Raw genomic sequence first — 27819 nt, 5'->3', positions numbered from 1 at the left:
CAGGGCGGTCTAAACCAGCTCTGTGGACCCCGCCCCAGACAGAGCCAGGACCAGCAGCTGGGAGCCCCCAGGAAGGGCGCAGGTGAGGCTCCCGCGGCCAGAGCAGGCCTCTCCGGCTCCATGATCCCTTGAGGCAGGGCTCAGGGCGTCTGTGCCACGTACCTTTTCCAGCAAGTCTTGGTTTGTTCTGATGAGCAGCTGCTTCTCTTCAACCCATTTGGAATCCTAAGGAAAAGTACTAAGTATGTTCATACTCATTGAAGCAAACAGACAGTTAAATAACAAATAAAGTGGCCGTGGGAAAGGTCACTTCATTTGAAACTTTCTATGAAAAGGTCAGAGAGAAGGACAGCAGTTAGAATGATCGCATCGTCCCTCAAAATCTCTAAACCCAAGAAAGAGAACCGGCAGGTCTGTGGCGCGTCCCTCCACCGCACACGTCCCCTAAAGCTCAGGGAGCTCATCTGTATCACGGATAGAAAAACACCTGCAGCGCGACCGAGCTGGCCCCGGTGCACCCTCCCCAGGCTTGTGCTCCACGGCCCATGGGCCAGCGTCCAGGCCGCACCGCGAGGGTCTACTCACACTGAACGGACCTGGGGTTGTTATAGTAACACACTTCTGCTCAACCTAGACCCTCTGCCGGAGATGCCCTAACCGCGTCTCTCTGCCTGGACGAGTCCTGCCCAGGAAAGTTCCAGGACACGAGGAGCTGAGTCTGTCTTTACACCAGCATCCTGAGCACCTAGCATGGTGGCCGGCACACAGCCGGTGCTCAAAAAACGCTGGGGGATGGATGAAAGAATAAAGGAGGTGACTTTCTTCCTCCCTTCTTTCTACCAAACATTTATCACCCTGTGCAGTCCCTGGGTGACACACATGTAGGTTCCACGAGTCTGTGTCCCTGTGAGGACAGAGCCGGTTCCATTCATCTCTTTCCTGTGGGAGGTTGTTGGCCACGTCCCTCCCATCTCTGTGCGCCTCTGCAATGTGACTCCGCAGCTCCTCCCAAGGAGAGATGCGTCTCCTCCTGAAACCTTGAGGCTGCGCATGGCTGCAGCATGCTTTGGTGACTGGGATATTAGTGAATGTGATGCAGGAGAGGCGTGACATGTACTTGTGCATTGGGGTCTGCCTTTCCTTCCTGCCCCCAGACCACCAGATAAAGGAGCCAGGGTAGCTTCCTCGAGGATGAGAGGCCATGAGAGCCTGGCCAATAGCTGGCCACTTGGGGCCATCTATCCCCAATCGATCTACAATGATGAAGCCCCTAGAATGACCCCAGGTGAGAGAGCAGCAGAACCACCAGCCAAGCCCAACCCAAACTTCTGACCCATCGAATTGTAAGCAAATAAAATTTTGGTTATTGTAAACAACTAAGTTTTGGGGTGATTTGTTAGGCAGTGATAGCTAGCTGATACATTATCCCACACACCAAGCACAGACCCTGGCTCAGGGGAAGGGTGCTGGCAAGTGCTCACTGAGTGAATGACCATGTGTTTTGTCCCAAACTGGCCCCTTCATTTAGCATGAACTGAGGGCAGAGCAGGCCCACAAAGAGGGCCTAACACCCGCGAGTGGGAGGTTAACTGAATTGTAGGCTATGGTTGGGTGAGTCACAACCTGTGAGCTCAGCCTGGATGAGGGAAGCTGAGGTCAATGGCAGGTTAGGACAGGAGTTTGTGAACAGCCTTATCTCTCACCTGGACTCCACCCAGGCTGCTGCTGAGTCTCCCTACTCCCCCTTCCCCTATGCGTTAAGTACTATTATTAGCCCCATTTTAAAGATGAGGAAACTGAGGCACAAGAGACCACATAACTTGCTCAAAGCCATGCAACAGGTCAGCAGCAGGGCTGGCATGTGGCAGACTGGCTGCAGTGTGTGCTCTGCACTGCTCTCCTGCTTCCGTGGAGAATTCTTGACCATGGTTACGTGACCAGCTCCTGAGGGCGGGCCGCTGCCGGGTCCCTACTCAGTCCCCGTGTAAATGCGGCCACGGTGAACTGTTCTGTGCACAGGCTTGAGTTCTGGTTACTAGTCAGCTTCCTCCATTTGAATTTCGGTCACAACCTGAGCCCTCGTCCCACTGGCTGGACACCAGAGTAGGTTCTAAGCCCTCCGTAGCTCTTGCTGGGTCCCTGTTAACCCGCTTGGAGCCTCTTACAACACCTTCCTTCACACGCACCTCCCCACTGCCTGTGCCCCACCGTAGGGTTTCTGGTAACTCGCGCCAGACCTCCTCAGGTCGCCTCCTGCCCTGGGGTTGGGGCAGTGGCACTAGCAGACACGCCACCTGCCCACACGTTCATCAGCACCTTCGCAAGACTCAGGAAATGCACCTGTTTAGACCAAGGCATCCAACAGCCTCTCCTGGCCCCTGCCAAGGAGGATGCGCTGTGGACAGGCCAGTACAAGATGGAGCTGCCTCCAGCACTGGACCCCCGAGTGACCACACGGAGTGGAGACCCCCTGCCTACAGGACCACAGGCAGCATGTCAAGCAGGACAGAAACCTTGTGGTAAGCCGCTAAGACGTCCCGGTCATCTCTTTCCACAGACAGCCCTCTGACGTGGCGAGCACACCCACTTGTACTGACCCCTGGGGTGGTGTTGCTGTTAGATGCTACCCTCTGAGCAGCTGGGCCTCCACCCAGAGCCCCTTAGGGTGCCCCCACCCCAGGGGACTGGTCTGGGCCCTGGCTTTGCCTCTCTACTGTGTCTTGCTGTCAACAGATGCGATGAATTCAAATTCAGAAATTCAGGCCTAACCAAATTCAGAGAAAGTACAAACGGAGGTGACTCTAATCTGAGAAGCTCGGGGCCCAGATCTTTATGTGGCAGTCACAGCAGGGACTCCCGAGGCCGCCTCTGCCTGTCAGCACTCAGAGCAGGCTGCAGGTACCAGGTCATTTCCACAACTGAATCCTCATAGGCAATGTCAGCTTTTCTTCCAGATTCAAGTCAGAAAAGATTCTGGTGACCACTTTACTTCTGGAATTGTCTCCTATTCTTGTGCATTTGGCAAACAAAGAAAAAGCCAAGTTAGGATCTCATAACATGTTTGATTTTTAAAAACTCGGTAAAGAGGCACATGAGCTGGGATATTCTCGCCTGGGCTCTACCTGTGTTTTTCTCTCTTGTGTCTCCAGAGCAAACGATACAGACCCACAGAACAACCCCCTTGGCACCAAGGCCCCAGGGACACCACCAAGGGAACAGAAATGCAAAGAGCCACAGAGCACGTGACCATTTCCGCTCACCTGTCCCTTTTCAACCAGTAACTTCTCCAGATCCTCAATTTTGGCCTGACACCTCAGCAGGTCAGCTTGGAGCTGTTCCCGAGTCTGAAATGAAAAAGACCAGGAAGTGAGCAGGTCACCCTTAATGCTGACAGAAGGACCAGGCTGCAGGATCCAGTCCTAAGAAATGGGTCCTTTTTTAGGAGCACATGTGCAAACTGGCCTGCCTGTTCCTCTGTCACCTACAGGTGTGACGTGTGTAAGAACTGGAAGGCCTTATGAGGCTGTCAGGGCTAGCCCCTCAGTTTAGAGATAAGCCTGGAGAAGGGGCCAGTTTCTTTCCGGGGCTGAGTGAGCCAGCACGTCCGGTGCCGGCCCAGCTGAGTACACGCAGTGGCTGCATTACCAACGCCAGCAACACTCTCACACTTGCTTAGCCCATCTCGTGGGTCCTTTGTCACCTAGAACAAGGGCTGAATTCCAAAATACCCCAAGGACCAGTCAGGGACTATAGATCAGGGAGCCGACTGGGTGTGGGGTAATAGGGAGTGGCAGGGCCTGTGGCAAACTGGAGGCACATGTCCCACCTCTGGGGGACCACCACTCAACAGTTGCAGCCAAATGTGAGTACATGGAATGGGAACCCTGGTGCTGCCAGATGTTCTGAGCTCTCAAGAGAAGCCAGGAATTTGGATTTCTATGTGAAATCTCTTGACTTTTAAATGTTGCAAGTAGATGAAATGTTTAACAAAACCACATGATTCAGCCCAACTCACTTCCAGCAGCATACCTCCTCTGACCTACTGGGTACAGGCTGGATGCTATTGTAGCACCAGAAGCTTCCCTCCCCTAGCCTCATTCACCACCTCCTACACCAAGGGGCTGTCGTAGGAATGAAGCAGAGGACATGCTGGGGTGAAACGCTGGCCCCAGCGGGTGTGCTCCCCGGGAATCCCCGTCGCCTTCAGAAGGAAGGGCCAGCAGACCCTGGTCTGTGTGACTCCTGAAGGCAGGGTACTGGCTAATGAGTGAACGTTACTAGAAGGCAGAGCTCAGCCCAGAACGAGGGCTGGCATGGCCCAGACCTGGGTGTCCAGCAGGGACCAGAGCGCCATGTGGGCTGGGACACTCCGACAGTCCCTGCCTGGGTTCCTTAGGGACATTCAGGGGACGTTTCTCAGCCGGGAGAGAGAGAGGTCTGTTTAACAGTGAGTCTGATTTCGTCACTGAGTCTTAAATCCTGAAACCGCTCTTGCCATCGGACAGCGCACATGACCCATGTGAGACGGCAGTACTTCTTCTGCGAGTTCCGCTGTCACACCAAGGATGGGCAGACAGTCCTTGTCCGTTTGCCAAATGCTGAAACGTGGCCATGGTGGAGGCTGTTAGGCCTCCCCATCCCCTCTCAGCACCCCACAGAATCCCGACGCTGGAAAGGGCACATGCCACCCGGCCTCTGCCCAGCCGCCCGCCGCACCTACCCGGGCCTCCCGCTCGGCGTCCAGCGTCCCCCCGACCTGCTCCTGAAGCAGGGCGTAGGCACGCTGTAAGGCCTGGTACTCCCGGGTCAGCTGGCAGAACCTCAGGTCAGCCTCTTCTCGGGTTGTAGTCTAAACATCATGGGGAAGAAAAGCACGAGGAAGCGCGTGACTGGATGTGAACTGCGGTGCCAGGGTCAAGTTAGGCAAAGCGAACGTCCAGATCTCACGCCTGCTACCAACAGTCACATAGCGACCCGGTCACTGCCAGGACCTAACTGGAACTCTGGAGTGAAGGGCTCAGGGAGAAGATGCCTTCTCTGCCATCAGTGCCCTTCCAAGGAGCTCCCTGAACCCTGGGAACCACAGAGTCGTGTGCAGAAAGCAAGGGTGAGCCCGACCCGACTGCAGAGGTGAGCATCTACATTGTAAAGGGCGCCCCTCCCACCCAGCACTTCTTATTCTGGGAATTTCTCCTAAGGAAACAACCACCCAAAGAGCATCGCTGCAGTTGTGAAAAGCTGGAATCCACATAACGCCCCCATTGGGGCCCGTCAGGTTCGATGCACATACAAACGTGCAGAGGATGACGTGCAGCACAGCATTTGGCACCGAGAGATGCCTGTTACATATGCTTGGTGAAAAGAGCAAATCAAAAAGCATGTGTCTGACGTGATCACATTTGACTGGGGTTTCCTGAGGGAATCCCCCCAAGTCGGGGGAGGTGGGGGAGAGTGAAGCTGCTCTTCTCTCCTGTGACTCCAGCTCCCCCGAGCTGTGGGTCACATGTGGACGTGCACAGATGGAGGATCAGGAAAGCGCAAGGGGGCTGAGCTGGGGTGAGAGGCACCGGGGGGCTTCACTTTGCTCTCTATCCTTTTGAGTGCAGCTTGGATCCTCTCCTACAATGATATCCCACCTTCAAACATACAGGTGGTGTGCGTGTCTGTGTGTGTGTGTGCACACGTGCATGTGTGAGCCCAGGGGACAAGCGACAGACGGCCACGCAGTGGTTTCAAAGACAAAAGGTGAGCAACACCACAGCGGCCACAGACCTGTGTGAAAGCCGAGCTGGGGAAGGAAAGGGTCCCCACCTGCTGCTGGTGCCCCCATCACCATTCTCAGAACCAGTGAAAGCGGGGGCCCCCCCCTCCCTGGACACCGGGCTGTGGTCACGCAGCTCGTGCAGGGTTCAAGCCCCACAGTGAGGAGCGACGCCTGCAGCGGCCAGCGTGGGGGCGCCCCACAAGCATCCCCGGGGTGAGGTCCGCTTACGTCGTCCAAGTCCTCCTCGGGTGTGGCTGGAGCCCTGTCCGTCCTGTCTGTGTTGCAGGACGTCTCTGACAGCGTTTCCGAGTCCACAGACTCCTCGTCAAATCCAAAAAATGTCTCCACAACATGCTTCTGTAAAAGGCAATTTCCACGACATGAGGAAGGGACTCAGAATCGCCTGGATCCCCCCGCACCGGGACACAGGGGGCTACCATGGGCATGTGGGCCGCCCGGGCATCCCAGGAGGTGCGTGGGAGGGTCTGTGACTGCTGGCGGGGAGAGGGGGCGCTGAAGGAGGCTGCAAGGTGGAGGGTTGCCGCAGAGCGTGCTGGCCCAACCCTGGCTCCAGGCTCGCGAGCTGATGACCTTTCGCAAGTCAGCCACTTGGCCCTTCTGAGCGCCAGCTACCTTCTCCATCAGGCAGACACGGGACCCCCACCTCACCTGTGAGCACAAAGTGAGGTCACCGAGCACCGTGCCCAGGGCAGTAACACACAGTGGGCAGCATCCTTGCTGTACTGAGGAGGGGGGAGGGGAGGGGGAGCCACGTGAGATGCGGGGTTCCAGGCCAGACACAGGGAGAAGTGGTGGGACAGAGTGTCCACGGGTGGACCCTGGGACTCTGGCTGGACAAGTGTGGGGCTCAGGTCCTCCACCAGACGTTTCCCAAGAGGTAGTTTTAGTTCAACTTTTTGTCACAGAAAATTTGGAACATTTATAAAATTAGAAGGAATAGTGTAACAGACCCACATACACTCAATACTCAGATTGCTCTGTATGCTGGCCTCCTGGTCACCCTGCCCAGCACTTCTCCTGCCTCAAATATCACAAGCAATGGGGCTTCACTCACTCATTCATTCATTCATTCACTCAGCAAACACCTGACTGAATGAACGAATGGGTCAGACACTGGGTGGGGCCTGGGAGCTACAGCTAGATCAAAACCAGGCCTGGTTCCTGCCACAGAGAGCTTCTGTCCCCTGGGGCTGCAGACATAAACCACAATCACCAGTTCAACATCCCTTGTCCTAGAAACACTGGCCTTTTTTTCCCCCCAAAACAGCCCCTTAGAAGGATTTTTATTTGTTTTTACAATCAACAAATGCTCTTGACCATGAAGAAAGAACCATAACTAAATCCAGAGCCAAGCCCCAGGCTCCGACCCATTCATCTGAACCGCCTTCTTTCAGAGCCCCCTCCCCATCCCTCAGCAACAGAGGGGTCGGGGCGCTCCCCACAGGCTCAGGGCGCCTCCCACTCTGTTGGAGCCAAGGCGTGTGTACAATCTCATGTGTCCAGATGTAACAAAAATGCGGCTAGTACCACACTCAGTAACATGATTAGCCAATAATTCGGAATCAGGACGCAAGGGGAAAGGGGGTTCCTTTGTTATCTTGTACAGTCAGCATCTCTCAAGAGGCTTCGCTGGAGGCACATGACCACGGCTGTCACCCACGATGGCCTTGCATTTGGTATCTGTGTTTCTGCAACTGCTTTCACCTTGCACTCCTTTTTGTTTATTTAATATAAGAGGGGCAGGTAGTGCCCCCTGAACTCCCAACTAATCTCCTTGACAGCTCCATGGGCGGCTAGTGGACACCTCCAAACCAGGCATTCCCGTAGTCTAATGTGCTTATCACCAGCAGCTCCATCCTTTCATTTCCTCAGGCCAAAAACCTAGGTTTCCTCCCCTCCCACGCGCCACACCTCTGGGAGAAATCCTGCTGGCTCCATTTTCAACCCAGAATCCAACCCTCTATGAACCACCGCCTCCATCCTGGTCCAAGCCACCATCATCTCTCACTGAAATTTTAAAAACCGCCTCCTACTGTCCTTCCGGCTCCTGCTCTTGTCCCATAACCTGGTGGTCAGATGGACTATTCTGAAACAAGAGTCATGTCGTGTTGGTCCTTTGCTCAAAACCCACTGGGTCTGCACCATACCTGAGTGAAAACCAGCATCCGCACTGCAGTCTGCAGGCCCTGCAGGCGCTGCCTCCTACTCTGCCCTTGCCTCATCCCCTCCTCCACCACTGGGCTCCAGCCACACTGTCCAGCACACTCCTGCACCTTCCACACGCCTGCCACAGGGCCTCTGCACTGCCTAGATGCTCTGTCCCAGAACCCACACGGCTCTCTCTCTCCACCCCTCAAGTCTTTGCATAAATGTAACTCAGTAAAAAAGACCTCCCTGACCACCACATCAAAGTCCTGACTAACTCATCCCCACCCCAGCCTCTCTGTCCTCCTCAATTTTTCTCCACAGTGCTCATCACTACCTAACATAAGATATATTTTGCTTATGTGTTTATTAGCTGTCTTTTCCCTCTAGCATGTAAGCCCCATGAGGACAGGAATTTTGCTCCATGACAGCAAGGATTTGGGCCCGTCTGTTCCCCACTGTAGCCCAGGACCTGACACACTCAAGAAATACTGGTTGGCGGCGAAGTAGAGAGACGTGGAGTGCATCCCTCTCCACAGATGCATTGGGAATGCACGGAAGGACACAGTCATTCCCACAGAGAACCAGCTGAACACCAGCAGACGGCCTCGGACACCGGAAAGGGCTGCGGAGAACCTGACATAGCCGACTGAATATTCGTCTAATCCAATACTTGGACATTAGTCTGAGGCTTGGACAGTCTTCTATAAACACCTCTATCACCAGGACAAGCAACCCCAAAAGCTTGGACAACCATGAGGAAACAAAGAAACACCATGCAGGCAAAGGAGCAGGAAAAAAACCCACAAGACCAAATAAATGAGGAGGAAATAGGAAAAATGCCTGAAAAAGAATTTAGAGTAATGATAGTAAAAATGATACAAAATCTCGATAACAAATTAGAGAAAGTACAAGAAACAGTTCATAAGAACTCAGAAAAACAAACAGCAATGGATAACAAAATAACTGAAATTAAAAATACTCTAGATGCTCTAACCAGCAGAATGACTGAGGCAGAAGAACGAATAAGTGAGTTGGAAGATAGAATGGAAGAAATAAACGCCACAGAGCAGGAAAAAGATAAAAAAATAAAAAGACTAGAAGACAGCCTCAGAGACCTCAGTGATAACCTTAAACGTACCAACATTCGAATTATAGGCATCCCAGAAGAAGAAGAAAACAAGAAAGGGTCTGTGAAAATATTTGAAGAGGTTCTAGTGGAAAACTTCCCCAACATGGGAAAGGAAATAATTCACCAAGTCCAAGAAGCACAGAGAGTCCCATACAGAATAAACCCAAGGAGAAATACACCAAGACACATATTAATCAAACTAACGACAATTCAACACAAAGAAAAAATATTAAAAGCAGCAAGAGAAAAGCAACAAACAACATATAAGGGAAAACCCATCAGGATAACAGCTGACCTTTCTACAGAAACTCTGCAGGCCAGAAGGGAATGGCAGGATATACTGAAAGTCCTGAAAGAGAGAAACCTACAGCCAAGAATACTCTACCCAGCAAGAATCTCATTCAGATTTGAGGGAGAAATCAAAAGCTTTCCAGACAAGCAAAAGTTAAGAGAATTCAGCACCACCAAACCAGCCTTACAACAAGTGCTAAAGGAACTTCTCTAAGTAGGAAACACAAGAAAAGGAAAACACCTACAAATACAAACCCAAAACAATTAAGAAAATGGTAATTGGAACACACATGTCAATAATCACTTTAAATGTAAATGGATTACATGCTCCAACCAAAAGACACAGACTGGCTGAATGGATACAAAAACAAGACCCTTCTATATGCTGCCTACAAGAAACCCACTTCAGACCAAGGGATACATATAGACTGAAAGTGAAGGGATGGAAAAAGATATTCCATGCAAATGGAAGTCAAAAGAAAGCTGGAGTAGCAATACTCATATCAGACAAATTAGACTTGAAAGTAAAGACTATTAAAAGAGACAAGGAAGGGCACTACATAATGATCAAGGGATCCATCCAAGAAGAACATATCACAATGGTAAATATCTATGCCCCCAATATAGGAGCACCTCAATACATAAGGCAAATGCTAACAGCTATAAAAGGGGACATCGACAGTAACACAATTATAGTGGGAGACTTGAACACCCCACTTACATCAATGGACAGATCATCCAAACAGAAAATAAATAAAGACACACAAGCTTTAAATGACACATTAGACCATCTCGACTTAATTGATATTTATAGGACATTCCATCCAAAAACGACAGACTACACTTTCTTCTCAAGTGCACACGGAACATTTTCCAGGATAGATCACATCTTGGGTCACAAATCAAACCTCAGCAAATTCAAGAAAATTGAAATCATATCAAGCATCTTCTCAGACCACAACGCCATGAGACTAGATATCAATTACAGGAAAAAAACTGCAAAAAATACAAACACATGGAGGCTAAACAATTCACTATTAAACAACCAAGGAATCACTACAGAAATCAAAGAGGAAATCAAAAAGTATCTAGAAACAAATGACAACGAAAACACAACAACCCAAAACCTATGGGACGCAGCAAAAGCAGTTCTAAGAGGGAAGTTTATAGCAATACAGTCCTACCTTAAGAAACAAGAAAATGATCGAATAAACAACCTAACCTTACACCTCAAACAACTAGAGAAAGAAGAACAAAGAAACCCCAAAGTGAGCAGAAGGAAAGAAATCGTAAAGATCAGAGCAGAAATAAATGAAAAAGAAAGGAAAGAAACCATAAGAAAAATAAATAAAACTAAAAGCTGGTTCTTTGAGAAGATTAACAAAATTGATAAACCATTAGCCAGACTCATCAAGAAAAAAAGGGAGAAGATGCAAATCAACAGAATTAGAAATGAAAAAGGAGAAGTCACAACGGACACCTCAGAAATACAAAACATCATGAGAGACTACTACAAGCAACTATATGCCAATCAATTGGATAACCTGGAACAAATGGATACATTCTTAGAAAAATACAATCTTCCAAGACTGAACCAGGAAGAAATAGAAACCATGAACAGACCAATCACAAGTACAGAAATTGAGGCAGTGATTAAAAATCTCCCAACACACAAAAGCCCAGGACCAGATGGATTCACAGGCGAATTCTATCAAACATTTCGAGAAGAGTTAACACCTATCCTTCTCAAACTCTTCCAAAATATTGCAGAAGGCGGAGCACTCCCAAACTCATTCTATGAGGCTACCATCACCCTGATACCAAAACCAGGCAAAGATGTCACAAAAAAAGAAAACTACAGACCAATATCACTGATGAATATAGATGCAAAAATCCTCAACAAAATACTAGCTAACAGACTGCAACAGCACATTAAAGAAATCATACACCACGATCAAGTGGGGTTTATCCCTGGGATGCAAGGATTCTTCAATATACGCAAATCAATCAATGTGATACATCATATCAACAAATTGAAGGATAAAAACCATATGATCATTTCAATAGATGCAGAAAAAGCTTTTGACAAAGTTCAACATCCATTTATGATAAAAGCTCTCCAGAAAATGGGCATAGAAGGAAATTACCTCAACATCATAAAAGCCATATATGACAAACCAAAAGCCAACATTGTTCTCAATGGAGAAAAACTGGAAGAATTCCCTCTAAGAACAGGAACAAGACAAGGGTGTCCACTCTCACCACCGTTATTCAACATAGTTTTGGAAGTGTTAGCCACAGCAATCAGAGAAGAAAAAGAAATTAAAGGAATCCAAATTGGAAAAGAAGAAGTAAAATTATCACTCTTTGCAGATGACATGATACTATATATGGAAAACCCTAAAGACTCTACCAGAAAACTTCTAGCACTCATTGATGAGTTTAGTAAAGTAGCAGGATACAAAATTAATGCACAGAAATCTCTTGCATTCCTATACACTAACAACGGAAGAGCAGAAAGAGAAATTAAGGAAACTCTCCCATTCACCATTGCAACCAAAAGAATAAAATACCTAGGAATAAACCTGCCTAAGGAGGCAAAAGATCTGTATGCAGAAAACTTTAAGACATTGATGAAAGAAATCAAAGATGACATAAACAGATGGAGGGATATACCATGTTCCTGGATTGGAAGAATCAACATCGTGAAAATGACTGTACTACCCAAAGCAATTTACAGATTTAATGCAATCCCGATCAGATTACCAATGGCATTTTTCACAGAACTAGAGCAAGAAATCTTACGATTTGTATGGAAACGCAAAAGACCCCGAATAGCCAAAGCAATCTTGAGAAGGAAAAATGGAGTTGGTGGAATCAGGCTTCCTGACTTCAAACTATACTACAAGGCCATAGTGATCAAGACAGTATGGTACTGGCACAAAAATAGAAAGGAAGATCAATGGAATAGAATAGAGAACTCAGAAGTAAGCCCAAACACATATGGGCACCTTATCTTTGACAAAGGAGGCACGAGTATACAATGGAAAAAAGACAGCCTCTTCAATAAGTGGTGCTGGGAAAATTGGACAGCAACATGTAAAAGAATGACATTAGAACACTTCCTAACACCATACACAAAAATAAACTCCAAATGGATTAAAGACCTACATATAAGGCCAGACACTATCAAACTCCTAGAGGAAAACATAGGCAGAACACTCTTTGACATACATCAAAGCAACATCCTTTTTGACCCACCTCCTAGAATCATGGAAATAAAATCAAGAATAAACGAATGGGACCTCATGAAACTTAAAAGCTTTTGCACAGCAAAAGAAACCATAAACAAGACTAAAAGGCAACCCTCAGAATGGGAAAAAATAATTGCCTATGAAACAACGGACAAAGGATTAACCTCCAAAATATACAAGCAGCTCATGCAGCTTCATACCAAAAAAGCAAATAACCCAATCCACAAATGGGCAGAAGACCTAAATAGACATTTCTCCAAAGAAGACATACAGATGGCCAACAAACACATGAAAAGATGCTCAACATCACTCATCATCAGAGAAATGCAAGTCAAAGCCACAATGAGGTATCACCTCACACCAATCAGAATGGCCATCATCACAAAGTCTGGAAACAACAAATGTTGGAGAGGGTGTGGAGAAAAGGGAACTCTCCTGCACTGTTGGTGGGACTGTAAGTTGGTACAGCCACTATGGAAAACAATTTGGAGGTTCCTTAAAAAACTACAAATAGAACTACCATATGATCCAGTAATCCCACTCCTGGGCATATACCCAAAGAAAACCATAATCCCAAAAGAAACTTGTACCATAATGTTTATTGCAGCACTCTTTACAATAGCCAGGACATGGAAGCAACCTAAATGCCCATCAACAAATGAATGGATACAGAAGATGTGGCATATATATACAATGGAATATTACTCAGCTATAAAAAGGGATGAGATGGAGCTATATGTAATGAGGTGGATAGAACTACAATCTGTCATACAGAGTGAAGTAAGTCAGAAAGAGAAAGACAAATATTGTATGCTAACTCACATATACGGAATCTAAAAATGGTACTGATGAACTCAGTGACAAGAACAGGGAAGCAGATACAGGGAATGGACTGGAGAACTCGAGGTATGGGAGGGGGCGGGGGGTGAAGGGGAAACTGAGAAGAAGCGGGAGAGTAGTACAGACATATATATACTACCAACTGTAAAATAGTCAGTGGGAAGTTGTTGTATAACAAAGGGAGTCCAACTCGAGGATGGAAGATGCCTTAGAGGACTGGGGCAGGGAGGGTGGGGGGGAATCGAGGGGGGGGCGTCAAGGAAGGGAGGGAATATGGGGATATGTGTATAAAAACAGTTGATTGAACCTGGTGTACCCCCCCAAAAAAAAAAAAATAATAATAAATAAAAAAAAATAAAAAAAAAAGAAATACTGGTTGTTCACTGAGTATTTGCAATGAACTCAATGCCAAACAAACGTGTTTATCCACAAATAGTTTCGGGTGTGCACGTGATGTCCCTTCCCTCATTCATGCAGCCAGCGTCAGCTGGGCAACCACCTGGCTCTGCACCCCAGGGGAGTCCACCAGGTAGGAATGTGAGGCCCTATTAGGTTCTGTCAATGTCAAACGCACGCCTTTCTGAGTGGAGGTTGGAGAAGACAATCCTATACTCAAATCTCCCCCTCCCCTGGGTTGAGAAACCCCAGCTGAGTTCAAGTGTCACTGATGCTCCACCTCCAGGGCCGTGGCCATGACACGCGATGGCGGAGACGTTTACAGCACTCAGCTCCTCTGCGCATGTGCGTTCACCCGAACCCTGGGCTCTTCGTTTTTCTGGGCAGCCACTCGGCGGACCTTATTTCTTGTAAACACTGCTAATTGCGAGGCCTCTGGGGACAGGCCTGTTGTGCCAAGCGGCAGTGAGCGGTGATGTGAGGGCCCTGCCTGGCACACGGATGCAGCCCCAGGAAACATCGAGTCTCACAGTCTCCATGCGACCAGGACGTGATGCCAAGCGGCGGTCACCCACCGTGGGCGTCGTGGGCCATTCTGGGGGGTGATGACTCGGTGTATCATTACTTAGGATGACCTGCTTTTTGAAACCTTGCGGGACTGCAAGTTAAGCACTTAGTTATTGAGCCCTAATACAGAGTACTAACTACACACCCTGCAGCCATGCACTTAAAGTAGACCTGCCCAGACCTGAGTGGAGCCCCTGGAAGTACCATGTGGCCCCAGAGACCAAGAACCCGAAGAAGCACGCTGCAGTGGGGGAAGGAGGAAGCAGCTCTGAGGGTGGGGATCAAACACAAAAGGATATTCAAATTGTAATCCTAGAACCACAAAGGAGAGGAATCCACAAATACACAGCACACACAATTTCCAGGGCAGCACTGAGCTATGACCTGACCCCCACCTTATATAACATATGGGTGGGGTTAGTTTGTTTCCTCCGAGGGTTAGTTGTTTTAAGTGACTGTATTAGATGGGAAGCCAGAATGTACTATGTATATTTATGCCTTTATTAATAGAAAACAAGACAGAAAAAGACATTTTAATATTTCAGGTGAAGATTTGGTGGCTGTCTTCTTGGAGACATAGCAACCCTGCTTTCCACTGCATTTTCATATACACAAAATAACACACCAGCCTCCAAGGAAGGAGAGGAAAATCACCTGCAGATACTGTTTCCTCAAATGCTCGGCTCATAATGGGCTTTAAAAAAAAGTCAAACATGAAAAGAAACTGTCGATTTTTCAGAGCCTCCATTATTCAAAAATTCCCAAGGGATTTCTAAGAAAAGACACTTCAGGAGTATAAAATTTCTATCTTTGCTCATTCCAAGTGCATCTTCTATATAAAAGGTACCCACTCCTCCAGACTTCCACCAAAGTCTTGCCTCGCTGACACTTTTTTTACAAACTAATCCAAATGCGTGAAATGCAGTTTGGGCAAAAATGACAGAAAAATAAACATATCTTCTCCATTTACATGCTGAATATACAGAGACGCTCACTCTTAGCAGACCACAGGGGATGGAGAGGAAAAGGGGGGGCACCCTTCAAATAACCCCTCAGCTGGCTCCAGCCTCTCTCAGCCTCCTCTCTCCTCATCCATGTCATGCCCAACAATCGTGGTCAGAGGAAGGAGCTTCCCCATCACAGCCACTTACTTTCACACGGCCGCAACCAAGCCCCCAAAGCTGGCTGCTTACCTTCATGCTTATAGGTCATCTCCTGGCAGCCAGAAAAGTACAGGCACACCAGGGTGCAGAGACAGAGGAAAAAGGAGAAATATAGCACGAAGAGGATATACTCCATGGCGGGGAGGGGTTGCAGGACCCGCTAGCCCGTATGTGTCGGGGGAGCCAAAAGCCTCATCATCACCATCAACTTCCAGGCCTCTCGAGTCCTAGGAAGAAGCACCGATTCTTCCCCAGAGCATTCTCCTTCCCTCGACCACAAAGATCCACTGTCTTCCTTCTCTGCTGTGGAGTTTTGAGAATGAAGACACTCCGGAAGGTACACCTTTATTAAAAGGGATGCCAGCTCTGGGGCAGATCCGTGGGCGGAGAGGAGCCAGTTTCTAGGGGCCGGGCCTGGGCACATCAGTCACAGAGGACAGCCTCCGGGCTGGCTTGTTCTCTGGGGACTTTCCTCCCAGACCCCAGGCTCCCTGAGCCACCCTGTTGTTAGGGCCATTCTACGGGCCCAGGTCCCTGGACGATCGCAAGGGCCCCCGGGAACGGCACTAGCAACTGTGACGCTGAGAGAGCCTTCCTCAGGACCAGAGCCTAAGACAGGCAGGCTTGGCAAATTTCTCTGTTGATACCCATCCACCCTGTGCGCGCCCCGAATTAGTTACACTCATGGGTTCTCAGCAGTCCTTCGGTAAGCATTGTTTTACCCTTTATACGAATCGAAACAAACCATCACCCAACAGCAAAACTGCAACTAGAGTGGTCTTCAGTTCCCCACCCATGTGGCACCTATGAGGGCCTTGTGTTTCTTGCAGAAGCTTCTCTAGGCATAAGATCAAAAGTAAAAACCCTCCTACTGGAATAAGAAAGGGCATACTTTACCATTAAAAAGTAAACCTTTTGTAATTTGAAAGGTAGTAAAGCAACATTAAAAGGTAGTAAAGCAACATCAATTCAGAAAAGAAAAAATATACATAGCCAAGTTCATATATATTTAAATTTCAATAATGTTTGATACTCTGCTCCTTTCAAAGTAGCTGTGATATGAGCCATGTAACTGTGTCATACTATGCAACTTAGTGCTAAGTCTTTAAGTCATCTTTCCAAATGAGGTGCCACCTCACTTGGGACTGGTTCAGGGATGGGCCTGTGACCAGGCTAAGCCAAGGAGCACCAACGCTGGGACTTTTGCTGGAACCACCGAGGAGAGACACCCTCTGACCACAAAGGTTGCCAGGCAGGTGTATTGCCAGCCCGAATCTGCTAAAGCTGTTTTGGCCACCACATGGGAGAGCCTACTTGAGAAAGAGGCCAGCCCAGAGGAAAGCACACTTGAAAGATGGAGATAGACAGGTACCTGGCAATATTGTGTGAGCGTCTGGATCCAGCCGTGCCTGAAACCGGCATCGACTTCTCAGTTATATAAATTTTTTCTTTGCTTAAATGACTTTGAGTTTTTGACACTACCAATAGAAAAAATCTTGGATAATAGGGGAGAGAGGGATAATCCTAGAAAGCAAGTCATCTGCAAACTGTTGAGTTCTGCAACAAGCCTAAAGGCTGATTCCTCTCTGAGCTGCTTTACACATGGACCTTCAAGAAAAACCAAAGACGACCTTTGCCTGACAAGCAGAATCCTGGCTCTGTGGAAACCATGACACATGTCCAGTGGGGCTGCCTCCTGGACCTACTTAGACCCACCTGTGCTGGAAGTGCCTCAAGAGTGGAGGCACCCCTCTGCACCCATCACCTGACGCTCTGCTGTGCCCAGGGCAGAAGATCCACAGATGATGGAGAAATGGAGAGAGAGATGGGGGCATGGGAGGGGATGAGAGCTGCACCACCTTGGCCTTCACCACCCAGCCCATTGGGGACATGAACGACCACAGGCCTTGGGTGGGAGGCGAGCAGAGCCAGGTCCCAGAAGAAGTGGGGAGCCAGTGGAGGGTTTCTAAGAAGAAGGTGGCAAGGTAAGACTTGTGCCTTAAAAAGATCGTTCTGACAGCTTTGGGGGGAGGAAGATGCTGGAAGCAGGGGAGCAGCGAGGGAGCTGTGGCAATGATCCCAGGACAGCAGATGAGGACCCAAGGGAAGGTGGTGGAGGCAGATGAGGAAGCAGAGACCTGGCCTGGAGGGACAGGTCTGGAGTCAGGAAACTTTGCCTCAAGCTCCTCTGCACTGGGTCTGGGGTCCTCTACTAACCAGGCAGGAGGCCAGGAGCTGCAGACCCGCCTTTCAGCCAGCTCCTCCCCGAAGACTGAGGCTCACCCCCACGCTCACTCCCAGTGTTGGGGGTTCCTGCCCTGCTAGAATACATTGCCTAGAACCACCATCACTTCCTGTCTATTCCAAAGTCATGGGCATTGCTATGCTGGATGAGGTGCCCTGGGCAGGCTCTGCAGCCAGGTCAGGCCCCCAGCTCTGCTCTCTCTCCTCCCTCTGTTGCCTAGCAACTTGCGATGCTGCTCCAGGTAGGGACAGTGCAGACGGTGTGCGCGGCTGAGCTACTCAGCTGCCTTGCAATTTCAAAATCATCTCCGTGTTCTATTTCTAGGACCCAAATCTTTTCCCGAGTCCTTTACCAAATGGCCCCTAAAACCCAGCAGGCAGCACCTGGAGCAGCTCCCGGGGGCCTCACGTGCTTCTAATGTGGAGCTCAGCCACCTGCCTGACCAGGTTATGGAGGAGGGAACAGGTGACAGGGACGCTGCCCAGCTTGGAAGGAACAAGCCCTTATCCCTTCCAGGGAATGAAACACCCAGTGAAAGCCCTTGGCTACATGATGTCGTGGGGTGGAGCCCCACAGACCAGCAGGACCTGAGAGGATCAACAGCTCACTTAGTCAACGTGATTGAGCCCCACTGTGTGGGCCAGGTGTGCTGGGAGCTGCCCTTAACCAGACAAACGAGGCAGGATCCAGCCCTCCCCACGCTCAAAGGGTGATGACAGAACCATGGGGAAGCGTTGTATGGGAATAAAGTAGAGACAACCAGAAAGGGGAAAAAAGATTCCTTTGGCTACATAAAAACGGGAAATGTGTGCACGTGATGGAAAGTGCTCGGTGTGCAGCCAGACTAAGGTACGGCACCCCAGCTTCTGATCCAGGGCAGCTGCCGGCACCCCAGTCCTTCCCTCCACAAGGCTGCACGCTTGACCTTGGAGGCACAAGGTCCACTTTGGATAGGTCCTAGATGTCTTACAAGAATGGATGCAGGAGCCACTGACCAGGAGTGACCTATCAGAAGCTCCTCAGGTGTTAACTGCATCCTGGTGACAGCAGACCCCTGGTCCATTCAGGAGAGGGGACCATAGAACTGATGCTTGCACCCAAGCAAGGGCTATTCTCAGGTGGGTGCTTTCATGTTCCCCAACCTCCCCTCAAAGGATGGCTGCTGTCTAAAGGGCATCGAGATGTCAGCTCACTGCTATCTGAGACTGTCTCTCTAAAAAAGGTGACTTGAACTAGAGTGCGGGGAGGGGCAGGGCCTGGGAATCTGCATGTAGCAGGCCGTCCAAAGGAAAGCTACTGATTTAAGATGAAGGGAGAAAGAGAAACTATAATTTATTGATCCCTGACAATACATCAGGCACGGAGCTAGAAGCTTCACTTAATCTCATGGATGTGATGTTCGTTCTAAGAATCAGGAAACTGAGGTTCCCAGAGTTCAAGGCCACACAGCTAGGAGCCAGTCTGACTCCCACACTGCTCCAGGCTATGGTTTCTGAGCCTCATCCGAGATCCCAGCCCCACTTTCAAGGCGCGTGAGCAAACGGTACTAATTTTAGCCATTCTTCATCTGCCCAGCTCTCTCCTAAGACACAGCTCTCTGCTGCCAGGCTGCACGTTCCAATGGCTGATGCCCTACCTCCCACCACTGTGTGGCAGGGGCTCCGTTTCCAGTCAGGTGCTGATCAGACCTTCCTCAGAGCCAGTCCCCTCCCCGGACAGGGCCCAAGGAACCACTCAGGGTCCTCCTCCTGCAACCTCCACCCAGGGCTGAACTAGCCAGGTCCCCAGGCAGTGACAGTCAACACCAGTCTTGTCCCCAGAAGCCCCATGAGACAGGTCAGCAGCCCTGGGGGACAGGATGGGCCCCTGGAAGATGAGGGCTGGTGTCACTGCTCTGCCCTCAGCATGTCTGCGGCAACTGGCCTGTGGGTGTGGAATTAGAGGAGCCCCTTTGAGGGGGGACTGCAGAGTCCAGGGAGGCTTGAAACAGCCAGAGAGCATGGAAGGCTGTCAGACTTCTGGAAAATTCTGGAATTTTCAATGCATTCACTGTGACATTCTGTCACACAAAGACTAAGACAAAGTGGTGAAGGGCATGGATGCGTAAGGGACAGTGTGATGAGGCATTAAAGGAGAGAACAGAAAGTACTGAACCCCTGTGGCCTGTGGGAGAGAAGAAGGGGAAGCTGCCAGGCCTGAGAGGTGGCCCTGGGGGATTAAAAACCTGCCTGGGTCCCCAGTGGACCCAAATATCCATCCCATCCAGACCCAGACAAGCTGGGATTAAAAAGGAGCATAAGGGAAACAGTTGTACATAGAACCTCGAGAAAAGGAAAGATGCTGGTGGGTCACAGTAAGTGGGAAAGACCCTGAACCAGGGCAGGGAATTTCCCACAGAAGTTCCCAAACTCTGCCTTCTAATGAAACTGAACTCTTGTACTCACAGTGACCAAATCTCCCCATCCTGGGATGATCCAGTGTCAGGCAAATGCATTTTTCCAGTAAAAGTGATTTGTTTATTCAGTCAACAACTATTTAGGGCCACCCACTCTGTGCCAGGCAGTGACCAGGACATGGTGAGCAGGACACAGCTGCCGCCCTCCTCGTCTGCTGTACACGCAAGCCTAGCAAATCCTAAGTCCTCTGTAAAGTTCTAGGCCTTTGTAAAGTTCTCTTCCCACAGACACATTCAGAAACAGGAGGGGGAAAACATTCTTCTCTTATTCCAGGCGTTCTGATAAGGTTTGAAAAATATAGTTATGCCCAAAAGTGGGTTTCCTGAAAACCTTTCTAAGGCATATGAGGCCACAGCACAACCAGTTCATGCAACAAACTGAACACCTTTAGATTGCTGCTTTTTAAATATATGTCCCGTGGTAAAAATGGCGTTCATGTACATTACTGGCTACTGTTCAAAAGAACTCAACGTTTCTATAAAGCAGGGCGGGGACGGCGTGGTGGGGGTGGCAAACGTTACTGATTGAAGCTTTCACACCCTCTGACCCACATGTTGACTTCTGGAATCTTCCCATGGGAATGATCCAGACTACGCACACAGTTTTCGGGACAAAAGGAGTTCGTTGTGGCGACATTTACAGAAGCAGGACGTCCAAGAAGATGGAAAGGGTGGTCACTTCATGAGATGTTCAACACTCAGGGGGCCCAGCAGAACTGGCCCATGGAGGGGGGTCTGCTGAGCACAGACACGTTTACTGCAGCATCATTCACAGCCGTGAGGGGCTGGAAGCAAACACGCCCGGCAGACACAAAATGGCAAACAAGTTTACGGCCCATCCACTCAACAGATTATGCAGCCATGAAAATTCAGTTATGATGACAGCATCATAACATGGATAAATGCTTTATAGTATAATGGTAAGTAAAAACCCAGGGTGCAGAAGTGTATTCTACAAGTACAGTTACGTTATTTAAAAAAAACTGAAGCAGAAAGAGGATAGGGGTGTCCTCATGGAGCACGGAGACTGCATTAAAATGCCAACACTGATGGCACTGGGGAGGTACTGCCATGATGGACCGCTTATTTCCCAGATAGTCTATAATGGGCTCATGCTACTTCCATAATAAAAATATGTACTTAAAAATAACCAAGTTCTGCTGAACCACTTCCCATTTCTGAGTTTCTAATGTCAGTGCATAGAGATGTGTACCTCGTTCAACTTGGTGGCACAAGCTTGGGCCCTAGAGCCCCAGACTTAAGTCTGAAGGTCAGCCTTGTCAATTACTTTATCTCTTTGACTCATTTATATACTTTATATCTATATACTTCCTGTAACTTTAAAATGAAAAAAAAAAATAACACCAATCTCACAGGGCTGCTCTGAGGATTAAATAAGATGGTATAAATAACCACTTATCCATGTGCCCAAATTTTGTCCACAGATATATTTTATTTGGCCCACAGAGTGTACTATAAATAAACAATCTGCACCAACATTTACAACACTTAGATTTTACGTAAAGGCGTTACGGGTTGAACTGAGCCCCTCCCCCCCCCAAGCCCCAAAAGATATAATACATTAGAGTCCTAACCCCACAGTACTTCAGAATGTGACCTCATGTGGAAATAGGGTCATTGCAATGAGTTAATACAAGGGCACACTGGAGCGGGGTGGACCCCTAACCCAATGTGACTGGTGTCCTTATAAGAAGACAGCTATGTGATGACAGAGACGCACAGGGAAAACGGCACGTGGCGACAACAGTACGGATTGTAGCTAAGCAGCTTTAAGACAAGGAAAGCCAAAGACTGCCAGTAAATTGCCAGAAGCTAAGGGGAGGCCAAGAAAGATTCCCCTACAGGTTTCAGAGGGAGCGTGGCACGGCTAACACCTTGATTTTAGACTTCGAGACTCCAAAACCTTGAGAGAATACATTTTTGTTGTTCTAAGCCACCCAGTTTGTGGTACTTTGTTACAGAAGCCCTAGAAAACAATGCATACGAATTCTCACATCTCTTGAACAACCAGACTACCTGACACCATCCGGCTCACTTTCGTATAGCAGCTGATATTCTGGGCCTAGTTTTCCACCGTCCCCACCACTCGCTGCTGTCACCCTGAAAGTATACAGCCACATGTCTGTGATCATTCAGTAAGACATCTGCACCGCTGTTTCCTTTATAGGAGAGAAATATTTCTCTCCAGCCACATCTCTACCGAAAGATAAAGGAGGAGGGGCGTCTGGTTCAATAAGAAGCAGAACAGGCCTACATCTTCATGGAAGTGAAAAATGTTTATGGGTGTTAATGCAAAGTAGATCCTTTTTAAATACTGACTGGCTCTTTCACATTCCAGCTTGGTCCCTGTGGGCATCTGAGTTTTCCAAGCCTAGCTCTGCTCTCCTCACTGGACGTCTGGACACTATTTCTATAAAATGGGCAAAACCACATTTTCCAAAAAGGACGCATTCTGCATCATTCCAAAAAAAGCCCAAAGCTCCTGATTTTTCAAAACAGGATATAGATGTTACAGACCAAGACCAAGTGTCTTTTAAATCCTTCAAAAGGTCCAAGTATTTATGTTTTTAATTTTGGGTGAACATCCCCTGAGGCCTAAATACAGAATTCATCTGTAAGTTTTCCATGAATAAATTTCAATAACCGGGTCCGCGGTCTGGATATTCATGCTGCTTTGAGAGGTAGTTATGGCAGGTTTTTCACCACCAAATACGCAGAGATGTGAATGTGTCTGCCTTTAGGGCCCTCTATGGATTGCTCGCTTCTCCCCCCGTCCCTGGACCATCCGCCCTGCAGATCCTGCCACAGAGCCAAAGCAGGCAGCTGCGCCACCACGGGCTCACCTTGGGCGGCTTCAGGCCCTTCCCACGATGTCTTCTGGAGCGCAAGAGCCGTTCCCTCTCCTAGAAGGAAACACAACTGTTGGCATGTTCAGCCAGTCGCACATCACACCCACCAACCCAACTGGCTCCAGAGGGCGTAACTTCCAATGCTGCTGCGCCTACCTGTCTGCACCGGGCCTGGATCTGTCCAGGTTCTGAGCACGAAGGCATGGCTGCGTCTCAGAACGGACAGCTACAGAGAGCCACACCATTAACTGGACTTGGACCATCCCAGAAAAAATGCCAAGATTTGCCAGTCCTGTAAAACTCCAGCCTGTCTGCCTCTGGGGCTGTAAGCTATAAAACTTTAGGGCATGTTAACTAGATATCAGCTGTCAATTTCTCCAGCAGAAAATAAAAAAAAGCTTGCAGCTTTGATCTCAGACAGAGCTGGGGCCAAATCCCCATGCGGCCTCCTCCTGGCCAGGTGACACACCTCATTTCTCAGATTCTCAGGTTCTTCCTTTGCTATATGGGCTAGAACCTGCCCCGCAGAGGCTGTGGGTACCTGTGGCTCCTGTCAGTAGAAATGGCACCCACTCGGTAGTAGCAAGAGTAGTAGCATTCTGTCCCAGATAAAACCAGCAAATTCTCTCTTTCCTCATCAAATATTCCTATCCTCTTTGGCTGCCAGGAAACCCAGAGACAAATCTGGTGCTTGGCTACAGCCTATATGGTCCACCCATGTGTCCCTCCTGATTTTGACTGATGCCGCTATCTTTATTTTCTCTAGTCTCATCTGTTTATCATTCCTCTTTCAACTCTATCATCATTTTGGTGAGTGTGTTTTTCATCTTATGTGGCATAACGACTTTCGTGTAATGAAGCAAAGATGAATGGAAGGATTAATGAATAGATGATGGGTAGAATGAAGGCAGGATGCAAGGAAGAAGGCATGGATGGAAGGAGAGGAGGATGGGAAGATGGGTGGATGGGTGAGTGAAAGGAAAGAAGGAAGGGGCAGAGACAGAGAGATAGGCAAGCAAAGTGAACTGAACAATTACGGTTAAAGCCTTTTCTAGAATTTTGATCACTGGCTTTTCTAGTTTTTGAAGATCCACGAATGGAAGCATCACACACCCCCTTGGGCAAGCAGAATACACTTTGCTTCTAAGATTCAACTAAATCTCACTACAGATGCTCCCTTCCTGGTACCTAAGTTCCTGCTACAGAGGGCTGCAGAATTCTCTACCTACTTAAGACATACTCACATCCCCCTTAATATTACACACACACACACCACACACACATACACTCACACACACACACACACACACACACACACACACATGCACACAGAGTTTTAGCAAGCCCTTCAAATTCTGGTCTGATTATAAGGTTCCAGTTTTCAAGTTCATAGTCTGCAACAACTAGGCTAAAAGAAAAATAGACTTCTTGGGGACAGATCACTCCCACGCTGTAAAGGCTAGAAGACTCTTTTTAAAAAACTGATGCTGCTTCTTAATGGCAGCAAACTACGGATAAGATCTGAGAAAAAGAGTAGCCATGGAAACCGCTCCCAGATACCAGTGATGTCAAGTAAACGAAGTCGAGGCTGCTTTCTGGAAAAGCATAGCAGGAAGGTGCCCAACACCAGGAGCAGTTCAAACGAGACCCCACCCCACTTCAGCAGCACTGCCCTGCAGCCCTCATACCACTCCCGAGGCCCGGATCGCCTTGTGCCCCACGGAGGGCTGTTGTCCACGCGGACGTACCAGTGAGAGATCGTCGATGACATGCTGCTGCTCCAGCACCTGCAGCCGCAGGAACTCGATCTCCTGCTCATCCCTTGTCAGACTAAGGTCGTTTAAGGAAGTGTGCCTCTTCAGGGATGCCTGGGCCGACAGCTTCTCTTTCTGCAGCCAAGGGACAGGAGGTCACTGTAGGGCCACTTGTCCACAGCACTTGTTAGGGATCCACTGTGCATGTCAGGGCATGGAGTGTGGGTTGGGGGATATGGGATGGAAGAACGGAGGGAGGGATGATGGTCCCCTGGTCTCCAAGCTGGAGGAGCAGACAGCTGTAGACCAGAGCCAGGCCCGAGGAGGTGTGGCTGCCTGCGCCCGCTGCCGACAAGAAGGGCTGTGCGGGCACTGGGAGGGGGAGAGATAGACATCTGCACCGAGCCTAGAAAGCTTGGTCTCTGGGAAAGGCAAGCACAGCACACACAGTAATGACACACTCACACCTGGACCTGCCAGGACACAGGGAGAAGGGTGTCCTGTCTCTTGGAGCCTCAGTCTTCTCAGCTGTAAAATGGGTGTGACTAACACTACTTTGGACAATGAACCTCAGAGCATTCCTTAAACCATCAACTGCAAGATACTACCCTGACCACAAAGACCAATCATTCTTGTTAGAACAAATAAAAGGCCCTCACTCAAAGCACTTAGAGCAAAATCGTAATCATTCACATACTAAGCTTTCCCAATGCGCCAGGTTTTCTGTGAGAACCTTCTATGCCATCACTCCATCCTCTCCCTAACCCCACAGCACTGATATTTTCATTCCCACTTCACGGATGAGGAAGCTGAGAGAATGAGAGCTGGGTCTAAGAACCCCAGCTGGAGACAGCAGAGTGAAGGCGCAGACCCGCAGTCTGACTGCCCTGGGCTCCCCATCAGGCACAGAGAGATGCCCAGGGTGCTGTGAATTCTGGAGAACAGAGGCAGGAGGCACGGGTGCAGACTGAGACATCTCGGCAGGCTTCCTGGGGGAGGCGAGTTGGAGGTGGCCCCAGAGAACACGGACAGCGCGGGTCAGGGGCTGGAGGAGCCCAGGCAGAGACAAGGACTAGGAGACGATGATTTACCATCTCCACGTTTTCCCGCGTGAGGTTCTTAAGCTTCTCCTCCATCCTCTGGATGCTCTGCAGCAAGTCCTCATTCTTCTTGTTCATTCGCTTGTTCTTCTCCACCAGGGGCTTCAGCTGGACCTCGGTCTCACGGGAACGTTTCAGCTGCGGTCAGACAGACACAGAGGGCAGCAGCTGTAAGACCCATTGCGGAGGCCAGTGGATACCCCACCTGGCCTGCAGCTGCCACTGCTGGGACCATATTTCCTGGGTGCTGCAAACACCAGGAAGAGCCCACAGACATCAGGCTTCCAAACGCAGGCTCCCACCTGAGCCTCAGAAGGCCTTGAGCAGGGCAAGAGGCGGGGGTGCAGCCCAACACGGGGGCCCAGAGATCTGCCTCAGGTCGCCCCGCTGGCAAGTGGCCTGAGCTGCGTCCACGCTTCCTTTACCTGTGGCATAACCCCCAGAGGTCATGGGTCACATGCATAAAGGTCAATCCAGCTCCCTAGCTCCTCCTGGCCACCATTCCCCCCCAGGTGGAGACCTAGCTGGAAGCTCAACACTCTTCAGACAACACACGATCCCTGGGCCCCGCTCCGTGCCAGGCTCGATGCTCAGGGCTCCATCCAGCCCTGGAGCTGCTCCCCAAGCCCTCCAAGCACAGTTCCTACGACTGGCGTCCTTCCAGTCTCTCTCATCCGATCAGCATCTGGGGAGCCCCTCTTGGGCCCAGGCCCTATGTTGGGGGCTGAGTCAAAGAGATGACACGATGGGGTGACCATCCAACAGATGGGGGAAGAGGACAAAGACGGTAACAGAGGTAAGAACACAGTGAGACAGGTGTCGGTGGACACGCCAGGCCAGGGAACCACACATCCAGGGGTTCAGGACAGGCAAGAACACAGTGCATGAAAGCAGCTTCACTGAGTGCAGCAGGAGCATGGAGTGTGGGGGATGGGCAGAGAAGGGGTGTGCATGGTGAGGCCTGATTTAGGGAGCTGAGAGCTCTGCCACTTGTTTCCACTCCCAGCCGCATCCCCTACCCCACACTCCACTACCACCACCCAGGGCTTTGAGGCAGGAGCATTCTGTGGTCAGGACTGCCTTCTAGAACAATCCATCACTCTGCTGTGTAGAGGCCAGTCCAGAGAGAAGAGATGTGAGAAATGACAGTGGAGGGGATGGGGAGCGGGGACTGGGAGGCTGCACAATTAGAGGCACCCACTCTTTTTCCTTCTGAGTAAAGTGTCCTCGGTGACTCACACACTTGCTGCATGACCATGGCCAAGTTGTCAGCCTCAGTTTCCTCACCTATAAGATGGGAATAATGGTAGTATCTGCCTCGGAGACTTATTATGAGAACCAAATGCACAGTGATCGTCTTTGCAGGGTTATTTTAATGGATGAAAATTGGAACAACTTAAATATTCATCAATATCACAACATCTGCAAGAACCAGGGCATCTGTCAAGTACTCGCCAAGTGTCCAAAATGATGTTCAGCCGTTCCAGGCATCCCCTCTCATTTAACCCTCACCACCACCCTAGGAAGGGGCCCATCCCCATCCCCATTTCACAGACAAAGAACCTGGCCACAAAGAGGAGGGGGGATGTGCTCAACACCACACAGAAAGCACCAGGATCAAGAACCAAAAACAAGGGACTGACTGCATTTTGCCTGCTTTTGGTCACCAGGCCGTGAAAGTTAAGATAAAACACTGATGGTAGCCGTTAAAATATAAAATGTACCTTGACTCATACATTGCACCTCTAGAAGTCTATCCTGCAGAAATAAAGTTTCAAGTGGGTAATGACCGAAATGTATGGTTGAATAAACCATGGTTTGT

The 27819-nt window shown here is 49.3% G+C and overlaps 1 protein-coding gene across 3 annotated transcripts in view; it reads right to left on the bottom strand.

Moving 5' to 3' along the window:
• The window catches only part of JAKMIP1 (janus kinase and microtubule interacting protein 1), a 140070-nt gene that overhangs the window by 29291 nt on the left and 82960 nt on the right, over positions 1-27819 (bottom strand). For all 3 annotated transcript variants that reach the window (XM_057705495.1, XM_057705494.1, XM_057705496.1), the window contains 7 exons: positions 25989-26135; positions 24892-25032; positions 23138-23197; positions 5993-6121; positions 4721-4849; positions 3261-3344; positions 163-225 (listed from right to left, as the gene is read on the bottom strand). In XM_057705495.1, coding sequence (XP_057561478.1) covers positions 163-225; positions 3261-3344; positions 4721-4849; positions 5993-6121; positions 23138-23197; positions 24892-25032; positions 25989-26135 — 753 coding nt within the window. The remainder of the gene's footprint in view (positions 1-162; positions 226-3260; positions 3345-4720; positions 4850-5992; positions 6122-23137; positions 23198-24891; positions 25033-25988; positions 26136-27819) is intronic.

The sequence above is a fragment of the Hippopotamus amphibius genome, chromosome 13 (genome assembly GCF_030028045.1).
Source record: "Hippopotamus amphibius kiboko isolate mHipAmp2 chromosome 13, mHipAmp2.hap2, whole genome shotgun sequence".
In the NCBI taxonomy this organism is placed as follows: Eukaryota; Metazoa; Chordata; class Mammalia; order Artiodactyla; family Hippopotamidae; genus Hippopotamus; species Hippopotamus amphibius.
The sequence above is the reverse complement of the archived record's forward strand: the minus strand, read 5'-3'. Positions and strand labels throughout refer to the sequence as shown.